The sequence below is a fragment of the Podarcis vaucheri genome (assembly GCF_965113315.1).
Source record: "Podarcis vaucheri genome assembly, chromosome: 13".
NCBI lineage: Eukaryota > Metazoa > Chordata > Lepidosauria > Squamata > Lacertidae > Podarcis > Podarcis vaucheri.
Genome location: NC_138751.1, coordinates 58,155,873 through 58,183,005, shown reverse-complemented (window position 1 = coordinate 58,183,005; position 27,133 = coordinate 58,155,873). Strand labels below are relative to the sequence as shown.

The 27,133-nt window shown below is 46.3% G+C and overlaps 1 protein-coding gene and 1 long non-coding RNA gene across 4 annotated transcripts in view; one reads left to right on the top strand and one right to left on the bottom strand.

Annotated features, from left to right (window-relative positions):
* The window catches only part of LOC309517099, a 393,909-nt gene that overhangs the window by 129,221 nt on the left and 237,555 nt on the right, over nt 1–27,133 (top strand). The window lies entirely within an intron of this gene.
* KIAA1671 overlaps nt 1–27,133 on the bottom strand; it is a 114,384-nt gene that overhangs the window by 52,285 nt on the left and 34,966 nt on the right. The window contains exon 1 of one of the 3 annotated variants that reach the window (XM_082196063.1): nt 23,608–23,673. The exons of the other annotated variants lie outside the window; for them this stretch is intronic. Coding sequence (XP_082052189.1) covers nt 23,608–23,658 — 51 coding nt within the window. The 5' untranslated portion in view covers nt 23,659–23,673. Of the gene's footprint in view, nt 1–23,607; nt 23,674–27,133 lie in introns of those variants that run through there. 3 annotated transcript variants of the gene reach the window in all.

Below are 27,133 nucleotides of genomic sequence, written 5' to 3'. Positions count from 1 at the left end.
AGTCACGGACTGTGGGCCGGGGGGGAGGGGTGGCATTATTAATCCGGGAAGATTGTTCTTTCAGGGCTCTACCATCACCATCGATCCCTGGCATTGAATGTGTTGGCCTAGTGTGGGGCTCCGAGGTGAGCTCGGCTGTCTGTCTGGCGTACCAGCCACCTAGCGCACCAGCAGCCACCCTGTCAGGCCTACTGGAGGCGGTGGCTGGCTGGGCCTTGGAGTTCCCTAACCTATTGGTATTGGGGGACTTCAACATCCATGCTGATGCCACTCCCTCCTCACAGGCTCTGGACCTGGTATCTTCCATGGCGACACTAGGGCTCTCCCAGTTTGTTTCGGGCCCCACACATCAAGCAGGCCACACGCTGGATTTGATCTTTGGCGTAGGTATAGATGTGATCATGTCTCCTTCGATGAAGGTGCCATAGTCTGATCACTACGCTCTGAAAGCCAGGACTGACTTTCCACTCCCACCCTGCTTAGGTGGCGAGCCAATTTGGGCTCGCCCGCAGAGGCTGATGGACCCTGATAGATTCCGCCAAGCCTTGAGGGACCTTGCTCCCCCTGGCAACTCATTGACTGAGCTTGTTGAGGGCTGGAATATCCAGCTCCTGGCAGCCATCGATGAGATCGCACCTAAGTGTCCTCTGCGACCCCGCAGAAACCGGGCTCCCTGGTTTACCGAGGAGCTCCGGAAAATGAAGTGGTACCTCAGATGGCTAGAGCGAGTATGGCAGGGTGCCCGCAACGGAGCCTCAAGAACATCTTATAGGGTTTTCATGAAAACCTACGAGATGGCAGTGAAGGCCACTAGGAAGTCTTACTTCTCGGCCTCCATTGTATTCGCTAGCTCTCGCCCGGCACAATTATTTAGTATAATTAGGTCTTTAATGTCCCTCTAGGGACAGCCAAATTTAAATAACAATTTGACACACAGCTGTGAGGCATTTGCGAGCTTTTTGGCGGAGAAGGTCCTGTCGCTCCGCCGTGACCTCCCTGCCAATTTGGATACAATAATGGAACTGGAGGCCCCTCAACTGTCCTCGGGTCAAGTATTGGACCACTTTGACCGGATGTGGACCGGATGTGGACAGACTCCTCCGAGCTGGAAAGCCCACCACCTGTCCTCTTGACCCGTGCCCACCCTGGCTGAATAAAGCGTGTCCAGATGAGGTGCAGGCCCCCCTAGGGGATATCATCAATCTGTCCCTTGGCACCGGGACATTCCCAGGGGAACTGAAGAAGGCAGTGGTGCGCCCGCTCTTAAAGAAAACATCATTGGATCCTTTAGATCTATCCAATTACCACCTGGTTTCGAATCTTTTGTTCCTGGGTAAGGTGATTGAGAGAGCGGTTGCTGAACAGCTTGGTGGGTTTCTGAATGAAACATCAGCTCTGGATCCATTTCAATCTGGCTTCGGTGATGGTAATGGGACCGAGACGGCTCTGGTCACTCTAACAGATGATCTCTGCAGGCAGCTGGATCGAGGCGGGTCGGGGCTGCTGATTCTTCTAGACCTGTCAGCAGCCTTCAACATGGTTGATCACGAACTCCTGGACCACCGCCTTGCCGACGTGGGGATCCAGGGCACAGTCCTTCAATGGCTGCGCTCGTTTCTCTCTGGTCGGGGACAGAGGGTGGCGCTTGGGGGGAATTGTCATCACGCCACTCCTTGGTGTGTGGAGTGCCGTAGGGTGCGATACTCTCCCTGATGCTTTTCAACAACTTTATGTGTCCCCTCGCCCAGCTTGTCCGGAGTTTTGGGTTGGGCTGCCATCAGTATGCTGATGACACCCAACTCTATCTGTTGATGAATGGCCATCCTGACTCAGCCCGACACACTGATTAGATGTTTGGAAGCTGTGGCTGGATGGTTACGTGGGAGCCGGTTGAAGTTAAATCCTTCGAAGACAGAGGTCCTTTGGCTGGGTCGGGACGATATGGGCTTGGGGGGGCAACTCCCATCTCTTGCGGGGGCGCAATTAGTGCCAGCGCCGTCCGTTAAGAGATTGGGTGTAATCTTCGACACCTCCCTTTCCATGGAGGCGCAGATTGCAGCTATAACAAAGGTGGCATTTTTTCATCTCCGCCACGCTAAGCAGTTGGCTCCTTACCTCTCTCGCCCTGACCTAGCCACTGTGATCCATGCGGTCACCTCCAGACTGGATTATAGTAACTCGCTCTACGTGGGGCTGCCCTTGAGACTGACCCAGAAACTCCAGCAGGTGCAGAATGCCGCAGTGAGACTCCTTACGGGGTCCTCGCTGCAAGATCACATTCACCCGGTGCTATACCAGCTGCACTGGCTCCCGGTGGAGTATAGGATAAGGTTTAAGATGCTGGTTTTAACCTTTAAAGCCCTATACGGCCTAGGACCCGGCCTAGGACCCTCGTACCTACGGGACCGTCTCTCCTGGTATGTCCCACAGAGGAACTTACGGTCTTCAAACAAAAACATCCTGAAGGTCCCAGGCCACAGAGAGGTTAGGCTGGCCTCAACCAGAGCCAGTGCTTTTTTGGCTGTAGCTCTGATCTGGTAGAACGCTCTGTCACAAGAGACTAGGGCCCAGCGGGACTTGACATCTTTCCACAGGGCCTGCAAGACAGAGCTGTTCCACCAGGCCTTTGGCCAGGGCACAGCCTGACTCCCTCCTTTGGCAATCCTCACAGAACTTCTAGCCCAGTGGTTGCCATTAATTTGAGTGGAATTAATTTTATAATGAAATGATTTTAGAATGTTTTAGCGTTTTACTGTTGTTAGCCGCTCTGAGCCCGGCTTCAGCTGGGGAGAGCGGGATATAAATAAAATTTATTATCATTATTATTATTAACATTTTACACTCTTGAATCATAGATTTGTAATACTGGAAGGTATCCACAATGTCGTGTAGTCCAACCCCCTGCAATGCAGGAATCTCAACTAAAACATCCATGACAAGCTCATATTCATCACTCTCTCAAATGGACAATTTATTGCTGCATTAAAAGAAAAGAGAAACATCAGCCAGAATGGAAGGCAGCATGTCTGCAACATCTTCATTTCAAGGAAGTCAGCAACAAAAGTTCCAAGGCCTCCCCTCCCCAGGCAAGTGGCCGTTTTCTTCACTACACATCACAGTCACATTTACATGTCATAAATATATATGTTTTAAGAGAAGAAGCTTACTGAAAGGCAGGCTTTATTTATGAATTTTTTGAATGACAAAATTAGAGATAACATCCCACCCAATGCCTCTTATACAGTGGTATCTCGATTTACAAACTTAATCCATTCCGGAAGTCTGTTCTTAAACCAAAGCCCTTCTTAAACCGAGGCATGCTTTCCCTGATGAAGCCTCCTGCCGCCGGTGCCCTTCCACTGTTTGGCTTCCCTTCATAAACCGAGGCAAAGTTCTCAAACTGGAACACTGCTTCCGGTTTTGCGGAGATCATATACTGACCGAACCCAAAGAGTGCTCATCAATGGTTCCTCTTCATCCTGGAGAAGAGTGACTAGTGGGGTGCCACAGGGTTCTGTCTTGGGCCCGGTCTTATTCAACATCTTTATCAACGACTTGGATGATGGACTCAAGGGCATCCTGATCAAATTTGCAGATGACACCAAACTTGGGAGGGGTGGCTAACACCCCAGAGGACAGGATCACACTTCAAAACGACCTTGACAGATTAGAGAACTGGGCAAAAACAAACAAGATGAATTTTAACAGGGAGAAATGTAAAGTATTGCACTTGGGCAAAAAAAATGAGAGGCACAAATACAAGATGGGGGACACCTGGCTTGAGAGCAGTACATGTGAAAAGGATCTAGGAGTCTTGGTTGACCACAAACTTGACATGAGCCAACAGTGTGACGTGGCAGCTAAAAAAGCCAATGCAATTCTGGGCTGCATCAATAGGAGTATAGCATCTAGATCAAGGGAAGTAATAATGCCACTGTATTCTGCTCTGGTCAGACCTCACCTGGAGTACTGTGTCCAGTTCTGGGCACCACAATTCAAGAAGGACACTGACAAACTGGAACGTGTCCAGAGAAGGGCAACCAAAATGGTCAAAGGCCTGGAAACGATGCCTTATGAGGAACGGTTAAGGGAGCTGGGCATGTTTAGCCTGGAGAAGAGGAGGTTAAGGGGTGATATGATAACCATGTTCAAATATATAAAAGGATGTCACCTAGAGGAGGGAGAAAGGTTGTTTTCTGCTGCTCCAGAGAAGCGGACACGGAGCAATGGATCCAAACTACAAGAAAGAAGATTCCACCTAAACATTAGGAAGAACTTCCTGACAGTAAGAGCTGTTTGACAGTGGAATTTGCTGCCAAGGAGTGTGGTGGAGTCTCCTACTTTGGAGGTCTTTAAGCAGAGGCTTGACAACCATGTGTCAGGAGTGCTCTGATGGTGTTTCCTGCTTGGCAGGGGGTTGGACTCGATGGCCCTTGTGGTCTCTTCCAACTCTATGATTCTATGATTCTATGATTCTATGAATAGTTGATAAACAGGGCTGTTCTTAAACCGAGGTATCACTGTACCAAAATAAGCTGAAAACCTGTTGTACAACTGGGGTAAATATGTGCAATGTATGAGTCCAATTTTTTATGCTTTACTTGATCTGTGATATTTTTGTAATAAAAATACTAAGCCACATTCTTAAGTAGCACTTAGGATACTGATGTATGATGGGACACAAGCCTTGCACATTTTAAAAATATATTCCAGGTGGAATGGAGAGAACCAGTGAAACACGGTTATCGCTGGATATAAGCTCTACAGGAAGGATAGGGAAAAACATACTGGTATTTATTTATTTATTTATTTACTTACTTACTTACTTACTTATTGACTGACTGACTGATTGATTGATTGATTGATTGAATTTATATACCACACTATACCCAGGGGTCTCAGGGCGGTTCACAGAATAAAACCAATATATAAAATCACTAAATACATTAATAAAAAATAAAAACATCTACACAATAGCCCCTCTCCACTCACACAAAAATTATATTACTTTGTACGCCAAAGAGGGTACCGAATCCACCTGGCTAGAAATCCAAAACCAGGCAGACTCTTCCACAGAATTGTTGTGGGTGACAATGCCAGGCCCCAAGAGTAATTTAGTACTGGAGATGTGCCATTGTCCCCTTGATAAAAATGCTCAAAAAATCTTGACATGAAGGACTTTGACGAGGCACCCAAAAGAGGAAATGTTGAAGAAATGGGTGACCAACTACCCTCACATAGATGGGCGACATAGGTGTTCTAGTAGGGGCAAAGAGGTAACATTCTGTTATGTGAATCAAGATACTACATGTGTCAAATCAACTGACCCATTCCAGGATGTTTGTATCCTCACCCCCACTGCTATGTGAATGGTCAATGTAACCATTTTGCATGCATTTAAGCTATAATCCTGTTGCTTGGTATACACTTCCCTCTGACCACACAACTTACAGTACACTTCCTCTCCCCTTCCAACCAGAGGTGCATGTGTCTGTACATTTGTGTGTATGCCTGCCCTATCTCCACTCCTGACCCACTAAGGTAGGGAAAGACCTCATGCATATGATGAAGTGGACTCTGGTCCATCCCATAATAAACTTATTGTCCTTGAAGTTCAATAAGACACTGTTACTTTTGTTGCAACAGACTAGCAGGGCTACCCCTCTAGAGATCATTAGGAATGCATAAGGAGCACCTTTCCCCTCCTTTTCATTTCCGAAAACTGTTGTGTTTGTGTTGGAATGTGTGCTAGGACATGCTCCATCTCCAGCTCAATTTGGGATGGAAGTCTTGGCAAAATCCAAGACAGCCGCCAAGGTGCGCCTTTATCACACCCCTTTATTTGGCTGTATGACTCCAGGTTTCAGGGCATTTTGTGGCCCCTTCTTGGGCTTTCCCTTGTAAGGCTGCAGCGACCATGCATTCCACAGCCATCATGGTGAATGTTCATTAGAAATATTACTTCATTCAAGCCAGCTGGCTTTGTCAGAGACAGTTTAAAAATAGTCAGGGGTTTGCACTGATCATCATCCCAAGAGAACAGGTGTTTGGAAGTTCTCATCTCCTTCTATGTCAACAAGAGTCACACAGTGCCTCCTATATTTTGCTGTTTACAGCACTGCCCCAAAGGCAGAGTGAAAAACCATTCTTAAAAGTTGATTCAGGGATCTGAAATCAGATTACTGAAATAAATGACCTGAACTGGAAACAACAGTTCCACTGTGAAAATCGAGAGACTTCCTCTACTTACAAGGCACCCTCCATCCCTGCAACCTTTCCCAAGGAGGCATAAAACATCAAAGCAGCCGGCCTCCTCCAGTTTGCCCCATCTTCACACAACTGGCGTTCCAAAGAATACTTCATCTGGCCCTGGAGGTTCCATTCAGTTCTACTCCTGTGTAATATCCACCAACAGACTTAGGTCCTCAGAATATCTGTCTAATCCTCTTTTTAAAGTATGGCCATTGCCATACTTAGTGGCAGCAAACACTGTGAAGAAGTCACTTATTTTGCCTGTCCTGAATCCACTGTCAATCAATTTCACTGAGTGACACCCTGCCCCCTCCCGAGTTCCAGTAATATACAAGGGGGAGCAAAGGTTTTCTACCCACTTTCTCCACCCTGTGCTTCATTTTGTAAACCTCCAGCATATCTCCCAGTTAGCCACCCTTCTAAAGGAACAAAAGCAAAAAAACCCTCATCAGCTCAAGCAGCTGGGCTGAAGCAAGAAAAGCCAGAGATCCATTTTCCCATCTCAGTAGCAGTCTGCTCTGAAACCACTGACTGAAGCCATGTGCTAGCTGAACTTACTCAGAAGAGGCCAGGAAGCAGAACAGAGAAAAGGTGGCAAGGTCATCAGCAGGGTTAAAGGACTCTGCACAGCAGCTGGCCTGAAACCTCTTCAGCAAAATGAGCTCGAAACTGCCTCAGTTAATATTTAAACCAACAACATAAATACCATTTTAGGAAGACATTCCCAACTGCAGTTTGATTGTTCCTCCCACCAGCTGGCAATCCCACACTGGTGTGGAACATTATGTGTGCAGATGCGTTCAAGGTGAAGGGATGGTGTGGAGAACCTCAAGGTGCACAGTAGCACTAGGAGAGCTGCCTGAATAGCATTAAGAATGCACGGCCTGCGAGGGAAGAGCCCTGAGTCAATCAGGAGCTCATCCAGAAGCCAGGCTCTTTCCCCCAGCCACCATGACAGCTGAGTGGCTAGAGCCATTTTGTGAGATGAGCACCTGGGAACCATCAACTGTGTGTATGTGCGTTTGGGGGGCAAAGAAGGAGAGAGCACCTGGACAATGTGCCTGTATTCCATTATTACAACATGTGCTTCAGCTGGCCACCATTTAAAAAACATTGTACAAGGTATCATCATTTGCACATGGCTGTTCATTACAGTGGCTTCCTTCTACTTACGAAGAATGTATCCAACTAAGTTCTACTCAGAGTAGGTCTACTGAAATTACATTAATCATGTCCATTAATTTCAGTGGGTCTCCTCTGAGCATGACTAGCAATGGATATAGCCCTAAACATGCAAGAAATTAATATACCGTATTTTTCACTCCACAAGACGCACTTTTTTCTTCCTAAAAAGTAAGGGGAAATGTCTGTGCGTTTTATGGAGCGAATGTGTGGTCCCTGGAGCTGAATTGCCCAGGGGCAAAAAGCAGATCATGTTTTGTTTTTTTGTTGTTTTTTTTTGAAAGAGGGAAGTGGGTGTTGAAACAAAGCCGCTGATCGGAAGTGAGATAAGGGATGCTGGAACTTCCGGGTTAGCGCGAACAGCTAATGGCGGATTCCCTCCGAGCTCCGGAGGGAATCGGCTCCGCTGGAGACGGGTCTTGCCGCGACGGCGACGCGGAGACCCTTAAAAACCGCAGGCGCGGATGCCTGCGGACCTGGTGACTCGGTGGGCACCTTAAACGCCCCCTCTGACACATGAAGAGCCTTTTTAAAGGCTTCGGAGAGGGTACGGAGAGCGGCGCGGTGCTGGGAGTAGACCGCTACCCCAGTGGAGCGAAGCCGTGTGCCATGGCTGAAGAGCGCTGACTTTTTTCCCTGAATTCGGCTGGAAAAGAAATAACCCGTGAGTAAAGCAGAATTTGGACTTTAAAATATTTATTCGTGAATTCGGTACGACCGGGGGGGGTGTTAAAGGGAAGTCCGCACCCCCCCTTTTGCAGACGATCTAAAGCAACAATAGAAGAACTAAGCTGGAGAGCCTACCCTTTGCGGGGTGAGTTAAAAAAGCTATTAACTTCCACGATTTGGCAAAAAGAAATTTTGAGCTGGAGTGTGAGTGGAATTTTAGAAGTTTTCTCTCGGTTGTGTACAACCCCCCCTCCCGGGCCCGGGAGCGTCCTGTGTTTGAGTCTGTGGAAGAGGAATACAGAGTTTGACAGCTGTCAAAGCTGTCAAACGGGCAGTTTAAAGCTGAAAAATTGCTATTTAAGATCTCTTTGGACTAAAATGAGTTACAATTGAACTAAAATCGTTGGAAACAAAGAAACAACAACGAGTCAGAGGTTTGTTGGAAAAAGATTACTAAGTAACCAGATTCCCTCTAGGGGGAATTCTGTGACATTACAATGGCTGCGGATGGAAAGTTACTAGCTGAAATTGAAAGAATGTTTTATTTGGTGGGAATTTTACAAGAGCAGAATCTGGCTATGAATAAACAACTCACGACCTTGACCTCTGGAATAAGCAGCTCTGCTGAATGTATTGAGGACTTGAATGAGAAAGAATCTGCAGCTGGATTGGAAATGATATCTCAAGAAGTGGAGGAGACTAAACAAGGAAAGGAGAAAGTACAGATGGAAAGTACCAACCAGAAGCTTACACTAGTGGAGTATAAGCAAGGAGACTTTTGGATCACATGGATTACAAATCTGCGAAAGATGCGAAAGATGAAGGAGGAGGCTCCTGGAGTATATGGAATACAGGAACTTAAAACAAAGAAGAAATATGATTGAGGCCTCCACCCTGAAGATGAATGGCTTGTGGAACTTTCGCAGCAGTTGTTCTTAAATACTCTTGTGGGAAGAAAACCTGGTTCGATGGGGATAGAACTCCTTCGAGATTCGACGGCCAACATAAAGGACTACCAACAAGACCGTCGGAGAGGGACTGAAAGAGACTTGAAAGCCTCGGATGTGAGGAATCCAGGCTAAGAACTGTTATTCTGGACACGTACTGGGGAAGGGACGAAAACCGGGGATGGGAGGGAGGGGAAAATAGAACGTTAAAAACACTCATGACTTTTGGGTTTAGTTATTATGACTTTTATTTAATACAAAATGGGAAATCGATGGAAGAGAATTTGAGTCCAACTTAGGAAAGAATTTACTTTTCATAAAAGATGTAATATTAAGATGGTAAAGAGGAGAAATAATAATTTGCTGACATAATTATGGGAATTGAGATGCATGAAGGGGGGTGGGGGGGAGTCAAGGAACAAGGTTAAGAAAGTAGGATTTTTGAAACTATACATGTTTTTGTCTTCGTCTTTTTTGTGTGTGTCATGTCTTTATAAAATGTGAAAAACCAATAAAAATTTCTATAAAAGAGATAAGGGATGCTAGCAAGAAAGGAGGCTGCCTGGGAGGGGGGAGGTGGTAAAGACAGCAAACTTGCAAGGAGAGGAGACAAGGTTGCTGAACTGTGGGATGCAACTTTTATTTTAATTCTATAGTGCAGGGTCCAGGTGGACCTGTAACAAAATTAAGAGCTTCTGGGACACGGTATATGAGGAGTTGAAAAAAATATTTAAACAAACTTTTGTAAAAAAAGAAACAGAAGCATTTCTATTGGGCATAGTAGATTCAGACATGGCAAATGAAAATAAGAGAATATTCCTTTACACAACATCCACAGCAAGAATGTTAATTGCAAAAAACTGGAAATGCGAAACAGTAACAACAACAAAAGAGTGGCAAGAGAGATTATTTGATTGCCTTGAGTTGGCAAAAAAAAGGGAAGATAGTGGGGACGAGGCAGAACAGAAACACCCCCCTTGCATAAAGTAAAACCAAATCCTTCTCCATTCCTAGACAAGCTCCCAATTCCCTTCAAAATCAACACATGGACCAGGCATAGGCAAACTCGGCCCTCCAGATGTTTTGGGACTACAACTCTCATCACCCCTAGCTAACAGGACCAGTGGTCAGGGATGATGGCAACTGTAGTCCGAAAACATCTGAAGGGCCGAGTTTGCCTCTGCCTGACATGGACCATCCTGCAACAATCATCGTGCCCTCTGCCCCATTTTAATAGGATGAGAATTGTCTATCATTTTAATGCAACAGTATCAATCTTCCTAACTGCTGGCATATGAGGCCTCCACCTGGCTGAAGTCAAGGATGTCTGTGGAGACAACCGCACCCAGCAAGCAGCATTTCATGCTTTGTCCCAGCTACTGTCTAGTAACACTTTGCCATCAAGGATGGTTAAACAGCTCCCATTTTAGCTAAGAGCAGGGTCCCTTACAATAGCCTTTATCATAGAATCATAGAATAGAATCATAGAGTTGGAAGAGACCACAAGGGCCATCGAGTCCAACCCCCTGCCAAGCAGGAAACACCATCAGAGCACTCCTGACACATGGCTGTCAAGCCTCTGCTTAAAGACCTCCAAAGTAGGAGACTCCACCACACTCCTTGGCAGCAAATTCCACTGTCGAACAGCTCTTACTGTCAGGAAGTTCTTCCTAATGTTTAGGTGGAATCTTCTTTCTTGTAGTTTGGATCCATTGCTCCGTGTCCGCTTCTCTGGAGCAGCAGAAAACAACCTTTCTCCCTCCTCTAGGTGACATCCTTTTATATATTTGAACATGGCTATCATATCACCCCTTAACCTCCTCTTCTCCAGGCTAAACATGCCCAGCTCCCTTAGCCGTTCCTCATAAGGCATCGTTTCCAGGCCTTTGACCATTTTGGTTGCCCTCCTCTGGACACGTTCCAGTTTGTCAGTGTCCTTCTTGAATTGTGGTGCCCAGAACTGGACACAGTACTCCAGGTGAGGTCTGACCAGAGCAGAATACAGTGGCACTATTACTTCCCTTGACCTAGATGCTATACTCCTATTGATGCAGCCCGGAATTGCATTGGCTTGTTTAGCTGCCGCGTCACACTGTTGGCTCATGTCAAGTTTGTGGTCAACCAAGACTCCTAGATCCTTTTCACATGCACTGCTCTCAAGCCAGGTGTCACCCATCTTGTATTTGTGCCTCTCATTTTTTTTGCCCAAGTGCAATACTTTACATTTCTCCCTGTTAAAATTCATCTTGTTTGTTTTTGCCCAGTTCTCTAATTTGTCAAGGTCGTTTTGAAGTGTGATCCTGTCCTCTGGGGTGTTAGCCACCCCTCCCAGTTTGGTGTCATCTGCAAATTTGATCAGGATGCCCTTGAGTCCATCATCCAAGTCGTTGATAAAGATGTTGAATAAGACCGGGCCCAAGACAGAACCCTGTGGGACCCCACTAGTCACTCTTCTCCAGGATGAAGAGGAACCATTGATGAGCACCCTTTGGGTTCGGTCACTCAGCCAGTTACAAATCCACTGAGTGGTAGCATAGTCAAGACCGCATTTTACCAGCTTCTTTACAAGAATATCATGGGGCACCTTGTCAAATGCCTTGCTGAAATCAAGGCAGGCTACATCCACTGCGTTCCCTTCATCTACCAGGCTTGTAATTCTGTCAAAAAATGAGATCAGGTTAGTCTGACATGACTTATTTTTCAGAAATCCATGCTGACTATTGGTAATCACAGCATTCCTTTCTAGATGCTCACAGACTGTTTGCTTAATGATCTGCTCCAGAATCTTCCCTGGTATTGATGTCAGACTGACTGGGCGGTAATTATTTGGGTCCTCTCTTTTCCCCTTTTTGAAAATAGGGACAACATTTGCCCTCCTCCAGTCTGCCGGGACTTCGCCTGTTCTCCAGGAATTCTCAAAGATGACTGCCAGTGGTTCTGAGATCACATCTGCCAGTTCTTTTAATACTCTTGGATGCAGTTCATCTGGCCCTGGAGACTTGAATACATCTAAACTAGCCAAGTATTCTTGTACTATCTCCTTAGTTATTCTGGGCTGTGTTTCCTTTGCTGAATCATTTGCTCCAAATTCTTCAGGTCGGGCATTGTTTTCTTTATCGGAGAAGACTGAGGCAAAGAAGGCATTGAGGAGTTCAGCCCTTTCTGTGTCCCCTGTTTGCATTTCACCATCTTCTCCTCTGAGTGACCCCACTGTTTCTTTGCTCTTCCTTTTGCTACGAACATACCCATAAAAGCCTTTTTTGTTGCTTTTAACCTCTCTAGCAAGCCTGAGTTCATTCTGTGCTTTAGCTTTTCTGACTTTGTGTCTACACGTGCTGGCTATTTGTTTGAATTCCTCTTTGGTGGTTTCCCCCCCTTTTCCATTTTTTGTACACATCCTTTTTTAATCTTAACTCAGTTAAAAGTTCTTTAGATAGCCACCCTGGCTTCTTTAAGCACCTTCCATGTTTCCGTCTCATTGGTATTGCCTGACGTTGTGCTTTTACTATCTCCCTCTTAACAAACTCCCAGTCATCATGAACTCCCTTTCCTTTTAGTATTACTGTCCATGGGATCTCACCCAGCACTTCCCTAAATTTTATGAAGTCGGCTTTCTTAAAGTCAAGAAATTGAGTCCTAGTATGCTTGGCTGCTCACTCACGCCTAATGATCCTTCCACTTCTACCCCACTAACCAGGTCATCAACATTGGTTAGGACCAAATCTAAAATGGATGTTCCTCTTGTTGCTTCTCCCACTTTCTGGACAATGAAGTTGTCTGCAAGGCCAGTGAGGAATCTGTTTGACCTTAAGCTCTTGGCTGAGTTTGACATCCAACAAATATCCGGGTAATTGAAGTCCCCCATTACTACTGTCTCCCTTCCTTTTGCATGCTTGGCCATCTGTTCCAGGAAGGCATCATCTATGTCCTCCGTTTGGCTTGGGGATCTATAGTAAACTCCCACAATGAGATCTCTGTTATTCTTCTCTCCCTTAATTTTGACCCAAATGCTCTCACTTTGGCTTTGAGGTTCTAAATCTTGGATCTCTTTACAGGTATACACATCCCTGACATATAACGCCACTCCTCCTCCTTTCTTGTCTGGTCTGTTTCTCTGAAATAGATTGTATCCCCCCATTATTACATTCCAATCGTGGGACTTATCCCACCAGGTTTCAGTGATGCCTATTATGTCATATTTAGTTTGCTGTACCAAGAGCTCAAGCTCATCTTGTTTATTTCCCATGCTTTGCGCATTAGTGTACAGACATTGAAGTCCATTAATCATTCCCCCGTGTCTCTTATTTAAGGATTTTTTCCTCCCACCACTAGGTCTGCGTGCTGTTTGCTCCATTTGGTCTATGACATTTGGATGATCATCTTCATCAATTGATAGACTCCTACCTTCAGGAGCACTGTCTCCCTCCCCCACATTAGTCAGTTTAAAGCCCTCCTGATGAGGTTTCTGAGATTTTTGGCAAAAACATTTCTCCCAACCGTTGTGAGGTGCAGCCCATCACTTGCCAGAAGTCCATCTTCAAGAAACTGCAGTCCGTGATCTAAGAATCCAAACCATTCCTGTTTACACCATTTGCGAAGCCAGCTGTTCACTTCCACTATTTTTCCCTCTCTCCCTAGGCCACGTCGTTCAACTGGGAGGACAGATGAGATGACAATTTGTGCATTTAGTTGCTTCAATTTCCTGCCCAGAGCCTCATAGTCTCTTTTGATCTTCTGGAGGCTATTGCTTGCAGTGTCATTGGTTCCCACATGAACCAAGAGGAAGGGGTATTTGTCAGTGGGTTTTATGATTCCTTGCAGTCGTTCAGTTACATCTTGGATCTTAGCCCCGGGGAGACAGCACACTTCCCGAGACATCTTGTCAGGCCCACAGATCACTGCTTCTGTTCCCCTCAGTAGGGAATCCCCTATCACCACTACACGCCTCCTCTTAGGTTTGGTCGGGGTTCTTCCATGAGCTGTCCGTTCCAAGGTCGCCTGCACATTCCCTGAGGAATGACTTTGCTGCTCGTCTTCATATACCTGATCGACTGTAATGAGGGAGAGATCCTCAAATGGAGTCTGCTCTTCGTCTTCCATGCTAGGGGAGAGGACCTCAAAGCGATTGTATATTTCTAAACAATCAGAGCGAACCCTGCGCCTCCTACTTACTTTGAGTCACGTTTCTCCATATATCTGGCTCCTGTGTTGGTGAACTGGCCTCCTTCTCAGGGGAGTCCCCTGTCTCCTCCTTGGTGGAGACGGTGTGCTCTGTTGCTTCCAAGAAGAGCTCCAGCTCTCTAATTCTTTGGAGCGTAGCTATAGATAGTAGGATTTTGAAGGGATATATAATATAACAGGGACGCGGGTGACGCTGTGGTCTAAACCGCAGAGCCTAGGACTTGCCGATCAGAAGGTCGGAGGTTCGAATCCCCGCAACGGGGTGAGTTCCCGTTGCTCGGTCCCTGCTCCTGCCAACCTAGCAGTTCAAAAGCACGTCAAAGTGCAAGTAGATAAACACGTACCGCTCCGGCAGGAAGGTAAACGGCATTTCCATGCGCTGCTCTGGTTCGCCAGAAGTGGCTTAGTCATGCTGGCCACATGACCCGGAAGCTGTACGCCGGCTCCCTCAGCCAGTAAAGCGAGATGAGCACCGCAACCCCAGAGTCAGACATGACTGGACCTAATGGTCAGGGGTCCCTTTACCTTTACCTGTTATAGAGCAGCCTTCATCAATGGCCATGGAGAGCTGTGGCTGATGGAGATTGAGGTCCAAAACATCTGGAGGGCACAAGGTTAGGGAAGACTGAACTAGCTGGGCATTTAGTCTGATCCAGCACAGCTCTTTTATTTGTACATCTGCAGTCCTCACAAGCCCAGTGGGATTATACACAGCAGAATGGGGAATGGGAAGGCAGTGCCTTCTATGAACAGGGAGGTGGCATGGGAATTGGTGAAGGAATCGTGAGGACCTCAGATCAGAAGGGCAACAATCTGGCGGCAGCCAGGTATGTGGGGCTGCTTACATTTTTCAAGGGCAGCCCCGCATAGAGTGTGTTACAGTAATCCAAACAGGAGATTAAAAAAGCATGTGTCAATGGCCACATCTAAATTGGGATGGTTCAAACTAGCAAGACCAAGGAGAAAGTTTTAAGGTTCGCAGGTAGAGCTAGTGAAATCCAGAGGTTTCCATCAACCCAAGTGCGTACCACTACCAAACTAAAGAATTGGCAAATTCTTGCAAATTCTGGGTCGAGGTGACTACAGTGTAATAGCGCCCTCCTGTGGTTAAATCATGAGGACATTTTGCAAAAAGACTACAGTGATTTGGTGAAAAAGTCTACTTCCTATCCTTTCTTTTAAAATAAGAGCAAAAAAGATACATACACTTACCGAAACATTCTTCTGCCTAGTGCTCTAGAGAGAAGGTGCCGACATTTTGCTCAGAGTTGTGCAACAGAAAGCTCCAGTTCATAAAATTCTCTCTTCACGCACACAAACTCCTAAGTCAATATTCAGCCCCAAACCAAGACCACACACTCAGGAGAATGTCCTCTTAGGACACTGAGCTCTCCAGCAGCGTCTGCTCCTGCTTAGCTTGCCCAGTCTTTAGAAAGGGTTACAAGAATCTTTGTGTGCTCATTTCAAAAAACATTTATGGGAACGATTTGCTTTCTTATGAGGTATGCCTGGCTCTATCACGATTAACTTCCAGGAGGAATTTGAAAACATTCCCATTTGCTGAGGCAATTGCTGTTGGCATCTGTCTGTCTCAAAAGACAATGGAGTGTGCTTCTCGGGGCGAAGTCAAACTGCTGCATTAGCAGCACTAAAGTGACCTCCCTGGGGCACCAACCTCAGTGTGGATGGAGGTCCTGGGCTGACCAGACAACAAAACCCCCCTCTCGGCCTTGCTGGTGTGGTCTAAAGGAAAGCAGAGACAGGTGTTTAGCACCAGCTGGGCTGCAGGAGTTGTCTGAAGGAGGTGTACAAGGCACCACCCAACTGTCTTAGGGATTCCACTCTGGATTTTTGTAGGGTTTTACTTCTCCCCAAGACGTCTGTCAGGGGTACAGGGACAGAGGCACAGGGAAGGCAGGAAATGGAGAGCGATGGAGAGGAATCCCAGGAGAGCGAGGAAGAGGATAGCAATGACGCAGGGGATTCCATGAGTCTCTCCAGCGAATCAGAGGATTCCCAGAAGGGGGCGCCTGTGGTAAGGGCAAGGGGAGCCCCAGGGGGAAAGTGTCAGGAGCGGGGGGCCAGCAGGGGACCCCAAAGCGGCAGCTGGGAATCAGAGCCAGCCTCCCCACCAGAGCGCAGCGAGGGAGGGGGAGGTTCCAGTGTGTCAGAGGGAGCAGCTCCGGCAACAGAGAAAGGGGAGGGATCAGAGCAAGCCGTTCTCCCGGAAGGGGAGGAAGGCAGTGAGGGGAGTAGCATAACTGTCAAAAGGAAGGTCAGAAGTTGGGCGCGCGCGCCAAGTTCAAATGAGGAGGCGCGCGGGAGAACAGGGAGCCCGGAGGAGGAGGAGCCAGGTCCCAAAGCCCGCAGGAGGGGGCAGGAGCAGTCTGGAGACTCCGCTTCAGGAGAAAGCAGGAGGGGGGGGAACCCCGGCGGGCAGAAAGACCCTGCGGAAAAGGAAAGAGAGAAAAAGGTGGAGCAGCGTTAGCTTATTAAACTGGTGTAGGGGAGGGACCGATTCAGAGGGGACTTCTAATGTCTAAGCTTAAGAGACGCGGGGCTGCGCGCCTCGGTTGTGGAGCCTATAATGAACTGCAATAAACAGCTTTGTATATAAGAAGAACTTGGCGTTGGTCTTTTGTGAGCTGAGACCTGAGGCAGCCCTGACAACATCCTTGGTGGCTGAAGAATACTATTCCAGGTAACCTTAAGATCATTGGATGGAAGAATGCTTTCAATCTTTTCCACTCCAACTGCTTTTGAATGTTTTTAACTATAACTGATGTTTTTAATCGTAATTGTTTTTTTGAATTGTTTTCATCTGTTTCAGATTTTATTTTATTTTCTGCTTTGTTTGCTGCCCTGGGCTCCTTAGGAAGGAAAGGAGGGACATAAATTCAATAAATACAGTAAATAAAAATTGCCATTAGCAATTATGCTGTGGTTTCATTTGCTGTATTAGTTAATGTTTGCAATGTTGCAGCATTTTGTAAGCAGCCCTGTCTTGAAAAAGAAAATCAGCAAAAACAAAATACTTCTAGTTATCTTTGAAAGGAAACGAGCCACCTCTTGATGACCTCTTCTCAAAAATGCACACTGGGGGGAAATTCAGGATGGCTGAGGCATTATCATCCATTCATTTCATTTATATCCCATCTTTTCTCCAAGAAGCTCAAAGTTGGCATACATAGTTCTTTTCCTCTCCACTTTACCCTCACAACAACCCAGTAAGGGAGGTTAGGCTGAGGTTAGGCTCAAAGTCACCCAAGGAGCTTCAAGGCCTAAACTCATCGCCAAGCCAACTTCCGGGGTGGCGCCATCGGTAATGGCGGACTCCCTCTGATCTGGAGGGACCAGCTCCACGGGAAACGGGTCTTTTCCACTACTTGTGAAGCGGGGACCCTTTCAAAAATCACAGGCGGATGAAGCCTGTGACCATGGGATTCGGCGGGCACCTTTAGCGCGCCCCCAACCCGCAAAGGAACCCACTAACGGGCTCCGGAGCGAAGAGGGGGAAGTGGCGCGGGCTGAGAGTCAACTGCTTCTTCCGTGGAGCGAAGCCGCACAGCCGTTGCCGGAGAGTGCTGCCTTTTTCCTGGGACAATTTGGCTTTTAAAACAATCACCGTGAGTACTTAAATTTCGGACAATTGGACTCTAAATAAGGACTTGCGGGTAGAAAGGAAAATTGGACTTAAAAGTTTATTTCAATTTGGCACTGAAACGGGAAGGTCTAAACAGGAAGTCAGCCTTCCGTTTCTTTGTAGATAGATTAAAGCAAAGACATGGCAAACTAGAGTTCAGAAAATCGCTTGTAAAGGATTAACTTTCACCATTTAGGATTGTTGAACCCCCTTCAGAAGCAGGAGAAGTGGGGGGATTTATTTATTTTTTGGACTGTTTAAAGCTGCAGAAGTGAGTGTAAAGCAAAGTAACTTTCCACCGTCTTGATCCTGGAGCGGGGTGTCAGGACTGACGCTTTTTGAAGCTCATTGACCAGAGACAAACGTTTTTGGCAGATAGCTAAAATAAGAGAAACATAGTGATCCCATTGTTCCCTTTTGCATTTTAAAGGAACAAATATTGACAAAATAACTGAAAAAGGAAACTTTGTTGTTAGATCTGCCTTTAAAAGAAAAGAACAAATAGAAGTTTTTCCCCTAGAGGGAGCCTGTGAAACTGTAACCAATTCTGAATCGGGGAACTTGCAGCTGCTACAGATTACGATCGTGGGAATAGACTTCTGACCTTGCAGGACAATGTATTCAGAAGCTCTGTTGTGTGCTCTCTGTAAAACAAGTGCCCTATTGGAACAGCTACATGAGAAGACGGACTTGATGACTGATGCGATCAGAAATTTTGAACAGGCAGTGGGAAATTATATGGAGCCCACCCAGGAATCAAATCAGGAGTGTGCCCTGACAGAACAGATGAGGGAAGAGGATGTTGCTGAATCTTGGGCGCCAGAGATGGAGGGAGCTGCAGCCCAGCAGGAACATGAGTTTTTGGATTTGACAAATGAGCTTGGGAAAAGCCAGATTTGGAAAGTTTGGCTTGGCTTGGAAATGGGGGGTTGGATAGACCCCCCCCCATGCAGGGATGTTTGGACTTTTCAAGTCTGGTAATGGGCCGTGAGATGTTTGGGGTTGTGGGGGCTCTTAATTTTGGAGGGACTTTGAAACAGGTTCTTAAATACCACATGGAGTTCAGTGTGGACTATGGAAAAGGGGCTGATTTGTCGAGAAGGGTCAAAAACATTGTTAAGCTGGAGTTCCCACGAGTGAAAGGAGCAGGAGACAAAGGAAAATATAGCTATAAATATGAAGAAGAGCCGCGGAAGGGACATGGAAGGGACTTAAGGGCCTCGGATATAAGATTACCAGGTTAATGCGCTAGATTGATGGGATAGAAAGGACTGACAAAACCCGGTACCAGGAGGAAGAGACGCTGGATGAAGATCAGATTGGTTTTTTGTTTGTTTGTTTTTTGTTTTTTTTTTTTGTTTTTTTCTATTAGGATTGTTTTACAAAATTGATGAATGTTAGAAAAATGTTGGAACTAAATTATTTGGCTTTAGTAAAAATATTTAAAGAATTATGTAAGAATATTATGGTTATGAGAAATTGGTAAAAGACTTAAGTTTTAAGCTTTAAGGTTTTTTATAGTAAGATAAGATTAAAATAGATTAAGGTAATGTAATGACAGAATATTATGAAATATGGAAAGGATTTGCTGCAACAATTAACAACTAGTATACAAAAAAAGAGGGGACGCGGGTGGCGCTGTGGGCTAAAGCCTCAGCGCCTAGGGCTTGCCGATCGAAAGGTCGGCGGTTCGAATCCCCGCGGCGGGGTGCGCTCCCGCTGCTCGGTCCCAGCGCCTGCCAACCTAGCAGTTCGAAAGCACCCCCGGGGGCAAGTAGATAAATAGGTACCGCTTACCAGCGGGAAGGTAAACGGCGTTCCGTGTGCGGCTCTGGCTCGCCAGAGCAGCGTTGTCACGCTGGCCACGTGACCCGGAAGTGTCTCCGGACAGCGCTGGCCCCCGGCCAATAAATGTGAGATGGGCGCACAAACCCCAGAGTCTGTCAAGACTGGCCCGTTCGGGCAGGGGTACCTTTACCTTTACCTTTATACAAAAAAAGGGAGGAGGAGGAGGTCAAAGAAAGAAGGTAATGACAGTTAAGTTTTGAGAATATTGGATTTGTTTTTAAATGTTTGTGGTATATTTTTGTCTTTTGATTGTGTTGTGCTATTTTTTAATTTTGATTTTTATTTTGTGGTTTGTTTTTTCTTGGTGTTTTTTTTTCCTTTTTCTACCTTGGGTTTTTTTTTGTAATTCTAAAAAAATTTCAATAAATATCATTAAAAAAAAACAACTCATTGCCAAGCCTTCACGTGAACTAAGCGCAATAGAGTGTGGGGTGCAGACCATCAAGGAAACTGAGGCTTCAAGTCTCTCCTTTGCTGCTGCTGCTGCTGCTGCAGCTGCTGCTACCTGCCTACTCTGGGTTCTTTAGTGGCCTCTGGAAGAAGAGGCTTGGTCGCAAATGCTGCCTGTCATTTCACCCCAAGTTGTAGTTAGCACAAGCCACAGTTTCCAAACCAACTTCAAAACGGATGTTTCCTTTTCTGGCTTACCAGTTACAAACCACAGCTTGGTTCTGATGTCTGAACTAAGCCTATTGCAGTATAATTACTCACAGGACACATGACCCCCCCACCACTGCATTTGAAAATGTTACATGCTTTCAAAAGTAGCCCCACAAATGTGTTTCCCCCCACTCCTAGACAGAAAAGAGAGCTGAAAGGACTTCTACCAGTTTCTGACACAAATGCCAATTACCCTCTCAAACATTCAAAGGCAACTGTCTTAAATGTTGTAACAGAGCTATTCATGAGCTCTAGAGAGCTTTAAAAAATAAATGAATGAATAAACAATACAGTTAGAAACGAGCTTGTAACCAGAGCTTGTCTTTGCAAGCCTCCCCACCTAGCAGAGCACTCAAAGTGCCCACCTGCATCGGTCCCAGGTGCAAGCCCTCCCCAGGGTGGAAAAAGGCCCCCTGGGTCACTTCTGACACAGAAAGCAGTACTGTGACCCAGGTTCATTTGGTTCGGCTGGGAGATGGGGACTGGGTATTTTGTTGACTGAATCCGAGCGCAGACAGGATGAGGTTTCAGTGGCTGGCAAGTCTGGGATTTAAAGGTGCCAGCCTTCTCATTACCAACAGGCTCCAGCCCTTCTATCTGGGCATGTCCACAGGTTTCGAGTTCACCTGAATTCAGCAATGCACATATAGTACCAGCAGCCAAGGAATGTGGGTTACCATAAAGGCCATGACTGCAGGCGCTAACATCCTGTTACCGGGCACAGTTTATGTTAATTTTAATCCTGAATCCTGCCAACATCGTACACCATCCCTAGTGAAAGTCAGCTGACAAGGAGCAGGAGCAGCACTGTGATCGCTGAAGTAAAGAAGAGACACTTATCCCTGGCCTCAGCCTGCTGCAAGGATCTCCTTTTCGTTCAGTTTGGGGTGGCAAGAGAACTGAAGAAGTGGTCAGCAACAAGGCCCCACACGAGCAAGCCTGCATGATGACTAAAACACAACAAGGCGCTGGGAACCAGAGAGATCCTAGGTGAGCTTCCAAACTTCGTGAGCCATGCAGGCTTCCAGAACAAAGGATGTGCTAGTGCAGGGCTTCTGAAAGGGAGCAGTACAGCCCCTGGGGAATCCCCTGGAGGGCGCTATGTGGCAGGGGCCCCCCAGGAAGCACATCAACCACGTATTTACAACTGACCAACCTACAGCCCAGCAAAATGCCTTCCTCACTTTGTATTTTAAGCTCTGCTGCTCTATTTTTATAGGGTAGGGCAGGGGGCACTGGGGATGTGGAACTGAGGGGGCAGTGCCCCCTCCAAGTGGGAACCACTGTGCTAGAGGCACAATGAAAAGCAGGAAGGCCAAGGCGTGAAGGGGTTGAGGAGGCAAGTTCGACATAATGATTAGAAAATTCATCCAGGTCATTTGACCACTGTCTCTGGTTTGGTTTCCTTCCTATTTTTCAGCACACAAGATACCCTTCAGACAATGCTAAAGGAATAGTTTTCTCCCTTTAATTTGTAACCTGGGTGCAACTTACTACCTCCCGTCACCCAATCGCTAGAAGCAGGCAAAGAGACACATGGTTTCCCAGATAATGGGAAACAGAAATCAAACTACTAACAATGTTGTTTTGCCATAGCACTCAGTAGGTGTTTCACCTGTGTTCCTGTGTGTACGACAGTTGAGATGTACAAATCAACAAATGTACACCCTTTCATACAAACACTAGCACCAGTGTTCAATGCAAGGTGTGTAAAGGTAACATGTATCCCTAACAGGAAAATATGGTGTTAGGAAGATGATTGGCTGACATTCATGAACTCTGAGCCAGCAAGGGCCCTTGCCTAAGTCACACCCACTTCCATGGGATCCCCTCCCACAATGAGGCTCCTGCCTTAGCCCCATGATCACCAGCTGTTCCTGCCCTTCTTCCTCTTCATTCCAACCACCTGCTTCCTTGCCAGGCAGACAGCGCCACAGAGCAAGCAGGAAGGACCCTCCTTGCCCCATCAGGAGGAGCACCACCCCCCACTGTTGTCAGGGAGAGATGGGTGGGCAAGCAAGCTGGTGAAGAGGGTGAAGAAGAGCAGTGCCTCTTGCTGGGGTGAGGGTCCTCAGCAGATGCCCACCCATGCCCACCTTTGACAATGGTTCTGGGAGGCCACCAGAAGCGCTTACAGAGCAAATTTCTCAAGGATTTTACTAGGCCCAAAGACTGTATACCCCACTCCAGATTACATTTCTAATTGTAGCAGACTCTGACATCTCTGTGTAAGGGGAGGGGGCTGGGAAGAAGCAACGGGGGAATAAATATTTTTCTACCCTTTGAAGGCCACGAAGAATAGAACTAGATTTGCCTTCCTCAACCTACTGTTTATTTTTATTTATTTCATAAAATTTATATGCCACTTGATTGTTTAAAAAAACCCTCAAAGCGCTTTACAAAAAGAATAAAACAATAAGATTATCAGTAAAAACAGCTAGGTAAATAATTAAAATCAGTGATAAGTTAAAACCAGATTAAATCACATATCAGGACAGGTTTGGTGAAAGAGGACAGCGAAGGCCCCTGGAAGGGAGTTCCAAAGTGTGGGCACTCCCAGACTAAAATATCAATTTCTTGCAAATGTGGGACATGTATGATGTACCTGTAACAGCGCCCGTTCCGCAGATGGAAGCGAACGAGGGGCCATCTTTGGGGTAATGTGTCCCCAAGTCATTGAGGCCTTTCTATGCTAATAGTAATACCTTGAACCTGGCAGCCACTGCCGGTCTCTGAGCACAGCTGTGATATGCGGACAAGGTTTCATGGCTGCCAGCAATTGTGCTGCACTAATGGCAGCTTCCCAATCAAGCACAAGGGAAGCCCCACACAGAGCCCATTGCAGTGATCCATTCTTGATGTCATTAATGCATGGACTATGGTGGCCAAACCACTACCCTCCCAGTGTTTTTGACAGCTGCCATCAGCCCCAAGTCAGCATGACTGCTTTGTTTGGTGCTTGTCTCACCGAAAGGAGCTAGGATCCCAGTCCCATATACAAACCACAGATCTATGCTGTCATCTTTTATTATCCTACCATGATTAAATTATTTTCAGGTGTCTCTTTTCAAATGACCTTCCCCTCCTGCTCCTAACCAAGAGACACCAATTGCCCTCCCTCCCTCCTGACAGACAGGTCTCAAAGCCATGGACAGATATACTTAACGGGAAAGCAAGTACACCCAAATACTGAGAATATGAGCAAGAGGCAGATGTTCTACTCACCCACAGAGACCATAAGGACTTCAGCAAGTTTGGGCAGTAATAATACTCCATTCTCACCAGAAGATGGAAAGAAAGTGTGCTCCCCCACCTCCGTTTGTTTTGCTCTTTAGTAGAAAGTCATAAGCATATCAGCCCAATTAAAGGCACCATGAATAATTCAGAGAGCTGCTCAATAGGAAGAAAGGATCTGTGCACCGTCTGTCCCTTTAACAGGCGGGGGTGCTGGTGCTAAAGCCACTTCCAAGCCTATTTACATTAACTAACAAGTGCCAGTAGATCACCAGCAAGAGTGCAGCTGCAATTTCAATTTCCAATTATACTTCTGACCAAAACTTCTTTTTCTGAAAAAGGCCTGAGGCTGCAGTACATGGCAAAAGGAGCAGCCCTTGCTTTGTGGCTGACTGACCTCATTTCCCCTGAGATGCAGGCCACAAAAGGGGGTGGCGGAGAGGAACAGGCTTAGCACAAAAACACTTTTCAAATTAAAGAAGGGGATAAAACTGTTCTAGAGCATGGAATAGTCCTGCGCTCCTCTGATGACCAGCAGCACTTGCAAACTAAGAACCAGCAGTAAACCCTACAAATTATTCATCAGCTGCTCTGTGTTCCTCTGCATGCAGCTTCCTAAGCAAAGGCTGCGAGAAGGAGGAGGAGAACAGCTTTGCCACCTCTCAAGATCTCAGGTGTATGAGAAGAGGAAGAGGCGGAAGAGAGGTCAAGATGCTGCTGCCCACACTTCTTTGAGTCACAGACTGCAACCTGCTTAACACTGGGAGTCTTGCCCTACTCAATGGGGCTTACTTCTGAGTAGACTTGCGCAGGACTGCAAGAGTAGCCAGGGCCAGATGAAGACCTTGAGAGGCCCTAAGCACTGGAAAGATTCTGCCCCCAAATATGTAACTCAAAATAAAAGCAATACTAAACCATAAAATAAACACATGAGATGATCTGATTTCCTCTTATTATTTCAATCTACATTAGTAAGACACAATCCTGGTTCATGTAGGTGCAGATGAGTAATAAAAAGAGAACGCGAAAGGGGGAAAGAGTGTGCAATGCAGTGTAAGGAAGTTTTACAAAGTTCTCATTTTTCCCATGATAATGATGACTTCAACACTTTTTCTTAAATATCAAATGCTAAGTTCTTCTTTTTTAAAAAAAAAATCACATTTTTGGGGGGGTGCCCCTGCTTTGCTGGTGCCCTAAGCAAATGCTCATCTGCCTGCTAGGTAATCCAGGACTGCCGGCAGCCTCCCCTGCTTACCTAAATATAAGTGCTGTAAGTCAGCACCCAGAACCTTGGGCACAAGGTAAAGCAGCAGTTCTTACAACAACAGCTGAGCAGGAGCCGCCCCCCGCCCAGGAGGACTTCATCTGACAGCAGTGGATGTGGGGAGGGCTGTGTGGAAGCAAGAGTTTGCAGGTAAGACTTGGGGGGGGGTGTCACTGCAAAAGGCAGAATTGCCTATCCTGTTTTTCAGGTGCAACCAGCTGACACAGATTAGCCCTTTCCAGGGCTGGGATTAGCGTGAGGAAATCTGGACTCCCACAAAGATTAAGCCCTGTTATGATTAAAGTCATCTACTTCCATCAGCCAATCCCAGTGTGCAGTGCTGGGTTCATAGGGAAAAGACAATCGTGCACTTGGTGTACTGAAGCAAGAATAGGAGAGCTCACACCATCTGAGGGCACAGGTTGGAGCACACAAATGAAAACCAAGAGACTTTTAAGTGAAATGAGGGGGGGGGGACACACAATGCCCCGTGCATTGCCTGTGCCCCGCTGGATTTTGTCGGCTGCAGACAACATGGCCAATGGTCAGAGATTAGGGAAGCTGGAGACCAACATTGGGCAGTGGGGAGGACAGTTTCCAGTATTCACCTCTCTCCCACAGAACATATAAAAATCATCATAATCTCATGATTTCCCTTTTCAGCAACAGTGCAACATTATGATGAAAGCAAAACTCCAAATCCACCCCCTTGTCATTACCCCTTAATGTAAGGGGATGGAATTTCATATTGTTATTAAGAATATTTTTTAACGATTGAAATTGGGTGACGTTTCAAGGGTTTGGCCGAACCTGTTGTTTAAAAAGGTGGGTTCTTTTCACACACACACACACACACACACACACACACACTTGAGCGATAAGGTTTTAAAGGGAACCTTGCCCGGAATGAATGGATAAAATGTTGACACGCCAATGTGGTGGCACCATTTAGGACTGACATACACCAAGCACAATGCAAACATACCTTGGCTTCCCATTAGTAAGAATCTCACTACCAGACGAGAGATTGATTCACTCAAAAGACAGTGAGCCAGATTTTATATTGTTTCCTAGCTTTTCAAACTGGGATTCCACCAAGGCACATCAGAGCTCTGCCACAAGAAGGCTGATAGTCACAGACAAGTTATCAGACAACCACTGTTCCTGGTCTTCCCCTGTTAACAGGAAGCTCCAAGGGAAGCTGGGTATGTTTCAGGGCAACCTCGCAGGACAACAATAATGCCCAATCAAGTTTACAGGCATCCCCCCTCCCGAGACTGGATCCTAGAAAGCACTCCCCAATCTCTTGCCCATGCACGGACATCACAACATGGACACAAGAGCCCCCCACCTGCCAAAGTTAGCACAACTTCCCCCAGTCTTAGTACTCCATTGCTAGCAGCTGCTGAAAAAAGCATACCATTTTCAAAACAAAGCAATCCTTTCAGTCACCACATGGTGGAGTTGAACACCCAGGTGATCAGCAAATCTTTGATTTAAAGCACACTTTTGAGTTTCCTATTTGCAGGCACAACTCTGAAAAGTTTCCTCCTCAAGGATAAGCACTTAACCGGCAGTTTACTACTGTCACCAGCGTCCCATAACCCATCAGACACTGTTCCTGTCCTTTCATCAATGCTGATCAACAGCAGCACCAAATAACACCAACTTCCACCTCTGCTGTTTATGCCCTGGCACCTCAGAATTCAAAATTCAAAAAGAGAACACTTAATTCTGAAAGGGAGAGGCTGGAAGGAATATGAAGCAATACTTGCACCTCACACAGTGAGATATCATTCCCAGCCACAACATTTAATATGCTTTAGCTCCTTTTCTGGGACAGGCGCCTGTTTCAAATGAGTTCTGCACCATGGTCAATTTCATAAGGTAATGGAGAAGGAATGGCATTGATTGCAGGCATTCTGGCAATTATTTTCAAATACTTGCCTCTTAATTTCACCTCATACATCCAATTATAGGTAGTTACAACAACTCACAAAAGCTTTATTTATTTACTATTAAATTTATTTACTGCCCTTCATCCAAAGATCCTAGGGCAGTTCACAACAGAAAAACACAAAATGAAAATATAAAATATATAACAAAGACAAAAACAAACCAATAATCTCACTTCCACAAACACATTTCAAAAGCTACAGAATGTTCATCAGCCCAAGGCCTGGTTGAAGAGAAACGTTTTTGCCTGGTGCCTAAAGGTAGCCAATGAATGAGGCAGGCGAGTCTCCCATGGGC